The 6,000-nt window shown below is 51.6% G+C and overlaps 1 protein-coding gene across 2 annotated transcripts in view; it reads right to left on the reverse strand.

Annotated features, from left to right (window-relative positions):
* LTBP1 (latent transforming growth factor beta binding protein 1) overlaps nt 1–3,450 on the reverse strand; it is a 536,829-nt gene extending 533,379 nt beyond the window's left edge. Inside the window, exon 1 of one of the 2 annotated variants that reach the window (XM_069769110.1) lies at nt 2,957–3,450. In XM_069769110.1, coding sequence (XP_069625211.1) covers nt 2,957–3,315 — 359 coding nt within the window. In that variant the 5' untranslated portion in view covers nt 3,316–3,450. The remainder of the gene's footprint in view (nt 1–2,956) is intronic. The other variant, XM_069769111.1, reaches the window with a different exon arrangement.
* Between the last annotated feature and the right edge of the window lie 2,550 nt (nt 3,451–6,000).

The raw sequence follows: 6,000 nt of genomic DNA on the forward strand, positions 1-6,000 counted from the left end.
AGTAGCAGTGGTAAGATGAGTGGTCGCAGTAGTCTCCCCCCTGCCCGGCATATAGCAGTAGTATTAGTAGCAGTGGTAAGATGAGTGGTCGCAGTAATCTCCCCCTGCCCGGCATATAGCAGTAGTATTAGTAGCAGTGGTAAGATGAGTGGTCGCAGTAGTCTCACCCTGCCCGGCATATAGCAGTAGTATTAGTAGCAGTGGTAAGATGAGTGGTCGCAGTAGTCTCCCCCCTGCCCGGCATATAGCAGTAGTATTAGTAGCAGTGGTAAGATGAGTGGTCGCAGTAATCTCCCCCTGCCCGGCATATAGCAGTAGTATTAGTAGCAGTGGTAACATGAGTGGTCGCAGTAGTCTCCCCCCTGCCCAGCATATAGCAGTAGTATTAGTGGCAGTGGTAAGATGAGTGGTCGCAGTAGTCTTCCCCCTGCCCGGCATATAGCAGTAGTATTAGTAGCAGTGGTAACATGAGTGGTCGCAGTAGTCTTCCCCCTGCCCGGCATATAGCAGTAGTATTAGTAGCAGTGGTAACATGAGCGGTCGCAGTAGTCTTCCCCCTGCCCGGCATATAGCAGTAGTATTAGTAGCAGTGGTAAGATGAGTGGTCGCAGTAATATCCCCCTGCCCGGCATATAGCAGTAGTATTAGTAGCAGTGGTAACATGAGTGGTCGCAGTAGTCTCCCCCCTGCATATAGCAGTAGTATTAGTAGCAGTGGTAACATGAGTGGTCGCAGTAGTCTCCCCCTGCCCGGCATATAGCAGTAGTATTAGTAGCAGTGGTAAGATGAGTGATCGCAGTAGTCTCCCCCTGCCCGGCATATAGCAGTAGTATTAGTGGTAAGATGAGTGGTCACAGTAGTCTCCCCCTGCCCGGCATATAGCAGTAGTATTAGTGGTAAGATGAGTGGTCGCAGTAGTCTCCCCCCTGCCTGGCATATAGCAGTAGTATTAGTAGCAGTGGTAAGATGAGTGGTCGCAGTAGTCTCCCCCCTGCCCGGCATATAGCAGTAGTATTAGTGGTAAGATGAGTGGTCGCAGTAGTCTCCCCCCTGCCCGGCATATAGCAGTAGTATTAGTAGCAGTGGTAAGATGAGTGGTCGCAGTAGTCTCCCCCCTGCCCGGCATATAGCAGTAGTATTAGTAGCAGTGGTAAGATGAGTGGTCGCAGTAGTCTCCCCCCTGCCCGGCATATAGCAGTAGTATTAGTGGTAAGATGAGTGGTCGCAGTAGTCTCCCCCCTGCCCGGCATATAGCAGTAGTATTAGTAGCAGTGGTAAGATGAGTGGTCGCAGTAGTCTCCCCCTGCCCGGCATATAGCAGTAGTATTAGTGGTAAGATGAGTGGTCGCAGTAGTCTCCCCCCTGCCCGGCATATAGCAGTAGTATTAGTAGCAGTGGTAAGATGAGTGGTCGCAGTAGTCTCCCCCCTGCCCGGCATATAGCAGTAGTATTAGTGGTAAGATGAGTGGTCGCAGTAGTCTCCCCCCTGCCCGGCATATAGCAGTAGTATTAGTGGTAAGATGAGTGGTCGCAGTAGTCTCCCCCCTGCCCGGCATATAGCAGTAGTATTAGTAGCAGTGGTAAGATGAGTGGTCGCAGTAGTCTCCCCCCTGCCCGGCATATAGCAGTAGTATTAGTAGCAGTGGTAAGATGAGTGGTCGCAGTAGTCTCCCCCCTGCCCGGCATATAGCAGTAGTATTAGTAGCAGTGGTAAGATGAGTGGTCGCAGTAGTCTCCCCCCTGCCCGGCATATAGCAGTAGTATTAGTAGCAGTGGTAAGATGAGTGGTCGCAGTAGTCTCACCCTGCCCGGCATATAGCAGTAGTATTAGTAGCAGTGGTAAGATGAGTGGTCGCAGTAGTCTCCCCCCTGCCCGGCATATAGCAGTAGTATTAGTAGCAGTGGTAAGATGAGTGGTCGCAGTAGTCTCCCCCTGCCCGGCATATAGCAGTAGTATTAGTGGTAAGATGAGTGGTCACAGTAGTCTCCCCCTGCCCGGCATATAGCAGTAGTATTAGTGGTAAGATGAGTGGTCGCAGTAGTCTCCCCCCTGCCTGGCATATAGCAGTAGTATTAGTAGCAGTGGTAAGATGAGTGGTCGCAGTAGTCTCCCCCCTGCCCGGCATATAGCAGTAGTATTAGTGGTAAGATGAGTGGTCGCAGTAGTCTCCCCCCTGCCCGGCATATAGCAGTAGTATTAGTAGCAGTGGTAAGATGAGTGGTCGCAGTAGTCTCCCCCCTGCCCGGCATATAGCAGTAGTATTAGTGGTAAGATGAGTGGTCGCAGTAGTCTCCCCCCTGCCCGGCATATAGCAGTAGTATTAGTGGTAAGATGAGTGGTCGCAGTAGTCTCCCCCCTGCCCGGCATATAGCAGTAGTATTAGTAGCAGTGGTAAGATGAGTGGTCGCAGTAGTCTCCCCCTGCCCGGCATATAGCAGTAGTATTAGTGGTAAGATGAGTGGTCGCAGTAGTCTCCCCCCTGCCCGGCATATAGCAGTAGTATTAGTGGTAAGATGAGTGGTCGCAGTAGTCTCCCCCCTGCCCGGCATATAGCAGTAGTATTAGTGGTAAGATGAGTGGTCGCAGTAGTCTCCCCCTTGCCCGGCATATAGCAGTAGTATTAGTGGTAAGATGAGTGGTCGCAGTAGTCTCCCCCCTGCCCGGCATATAGCAGTAGTATTAGTGGTAAGATGAGTGGTCGCAGTAGTCTCCCCCCTGCCCGGCATATAGCAGTAGTATTAGTGGTAAGATGAGTGGTCGCAGTAGTCTCCCCCCTGCCCGGCATATAGCAGTAGTATTAGTAGCAGTGGTAAGATGAGTGGTCGCAGTAGTCTCCCCGCTGCCCGGCATATAGCAGTAGTATTAGTGGTAAGATGAGTGGTCGCAGTAGTCTCCCCCCTGCCCGGCATATAGCAGTAGTATTAGTGGTAAGATGAGTGGTCGCAGTAGTCTCACCCCTGCATGTGCAGCTTGTGCTGTAGCCCGGGGCTCCGCGCTCCGTCCGTCTGCCCGCCGCTCCGGGAGTACTGGCGGCTCTGGGTGCTGACAGCCGCCGCCTTCTCTGCTGTGAGGGGCTGCGGTCTCTGCACCACAGTCGGGCTGGAGACTCTGCTCACCCTGCGGCTCCGCTCCTGGGCACTGCTGCTGCTGCTCACTACGATGGTGCTCCTGCCCACAGGTTGCTGCTGGTAGATGCCCGGGGGTCCTGGGTGCACCACGTACGTGATCCTCCTGACTCGCTCTATGTTGGCCAGCACAGCAGATGCTGAGAGCAGAGCGCACAGTGCGGCTCCCCACCTGTTGTACGGAGCCATGGATGAGCAGTGGTCACAGCGCTACAGTCTAGGTGAGCTGCAGCCGGCGGCACTGCTGGGGACTGCGCCGTCCTTCCCTGCTCGTCTGCTCTGCCCGCCGCCTCCTCCTTCTCCTCCGCTGCTGCTCCTGCTCTTCAGCCAAGTAAAGAAACTCCTCCGTCCCAGGAAAACTTCAGCAGGAGCAGTTGTGTGGAGCTAATAGGCATGAGTGGAAGTGGAGGGAAAGAAGGGAAGGGATAAAGGGGTCTATCTGCTCCAGGACGAGGGGACAGAGGAGAGAGGGAAAGTAGGAGGAGGAGTGTAGGGGGCAGATCAGGGGCTTCTACAAGGAGCTGCCAGTGCCTATACACATGAGTGCGGCTTCAATGCTCGGTGTAGGGTGGGCTGCCAGTCACCCCCTCACTGCTGACTGCAGACCCCGGAGCACTGGAGGCAAAACCCTGCGTGTCACATAGTATTTGTACAGTATGGATATCACACTGGAGGTATATACAGCATCACACTGGAGGTATATACAGTATCACACCGGAGGTATATACAGTATTACACTTGAGGTATATACAGCATCACACTGGAGGTATATACAATATTACACTAGAGGTATATACAGTAGTACACTGGAGTATACACAGTATTACACTGGAGGTATATACAGTATACACTGGAGGTATATACAGCATCACCCTGGAGGTATACACAATATTACACTGGAGGTATATACAGTATTACACTGGAGGTATATACAGTATTACACTGGAAGTATATACAGTATTACACTGGCGGTATATACAGTATCACATCGGAGGTACATACAGTATTACACTGGAGGTATGTACAGTATTACACTGGAGGTGTATACAGTATCACACTGGAGGTATATGCAATATTACGCTAGAGGTATTTACAGTATTACACTGGAGGTTTACACAGTATTGCACTAGAGGTATATACAGTGTACACTGGAGGTATATACAGCATCACACTGGAGGTATATACAGCATCACACTGGAGGTATATACAGTATTACACTAGAGGTATATGCAGTATTACACTGGAGATATATAAAGTATCACACTGGAGGTATATACAGCATCACACTGGCGGTATATACAGCATCACACTGGAGGTATATACAGCATCACACTGGAGGTATATACAGCATCACACTGGAGGTATATACAGTATCACACTGGAGATATACACAGTATTACACTGGAGGTATGTACAGCATCACACTGGAGGTATATACAAGATTACACTAGAGGTATATATAGCATTACACTGGAGGTATATACAGCATCACACTGGAGGTAGTTGGAGCGCCCCCAGACACAGGGCCACAGAGTACTCGGTACCGGTCCTCTCTGTCTCAGTTCTGGGGTTGTCACGGTGGCTGGACCCGGTCCGTGACCCTGCTAAGGGGCGTCCAATAAAAGGGGTGATGGTAGTTTGTCGTTCGTGACGCCACCTGTGGTGTTCGGTCAGGGTGACCGATGCTGCTTGGGGTCCACTGGGGTGATGTGATGGCAGCTAGATGGTATATCTTCCCACAGGTGAAGTATGTCCCCAGGGCTTCCCCGTGATGTAGATGGCGATGGTGTGAGGTGCAGACAATAACGAGGACACAGGGTTGCAGTCTCTTTACCTCTTTACTGAAGACTTCAGGATCTTCAATCCAGAGCATGGTTAACAGGGCTGTCTGAGACCGGCCGGTCCGATGGCACATCCAGAGTTCCCTTTACAGGTGGAAATCGCGGCCTACCACTAGCGCCTGTGTGTTGTAGTGCTTCCCTGCTGAGCATTCCGGATAGTCCTCACAACTTCTGTTTCTGATGTTCGTTCCAGTTCTTTCTCGTTCTTTCTATTCTCTGTCCCCCAGGTTTGTTATGGCTAGGACGCACCTGTTTGACGGGAAGGCTCGGAGCTCTTCTGGGACCCTAGAGATGCCCCTCTCCACGCGTTGCCCCCTATGTCTGCTTAGGTGATGTAAGGTAGACAGCCAACCTATAATTAACTGTCCTGCGGTATTTGAAGTAAGGCATAAAGTCAGTTACTTCCTCGGTGTTCCAGGCATCGGCTACGCACCTCAGTAGGATGTTGCCGTTCTCCGGGCACGACTCCTACTAGCTCTCCTTTGTGCTTTGCTCTCGTTTCTCACTGTCCACAATATCCTTCGCTTCATGTCTCTTTCTTAGGATACCGCCGCGGGTGGTGCAGGCGCGGTTCCATAACGTTCTGTTCTAGTCGCTAGGTACCTGCCAGGTTCCCACGCCTGACAGGACCCCCCTGAATCTTCCCCCCGCAACACCCCCTGCCACGGGATGTTGCCTGAACAAAACCCAGTCAGCTTCTGACTAACTTCCTATCCAACCCCTAGTTTTACCAGTGTGAGGAGTGGCCTAATAAATAAAACCCTTTGCTCCCCCTAGTGGCCGGAGTGTGAAGTGTAATGTGTGCTGGTGATACCTGGTCAGATGAACTCCTTTAGTGCCATCAGACGTACCATCACTCCCCTTAGGCTACGTTCACATTAGCGTTATGCTAGTTTGCGTCGGGTTTGCGTCGGGCGACACAGCGGTGACACATGCGTAATGCGCCCCTATATTTAACATGGGGGACGCATGCGTTTTTGTTTGTTGCGTTGTGCGACGCATGCGTCTTTTTTGCCGCAAGTGTCAGACCAAG

This window comes from Ranitomeya imitator, chromosome 5 (genome assembly GCF_032444005.1).
Source record: "Ranitomeya imitator isolate aRanImi1 chromosome 5, aRanImi1.pri, whole genome shotgun sequence".
NCBI lineage: Eukaryota > Metazoa > Chordata > Amphibia > Anura > Dendrobatidae > Ranitomeya > Ranitomeya imitator.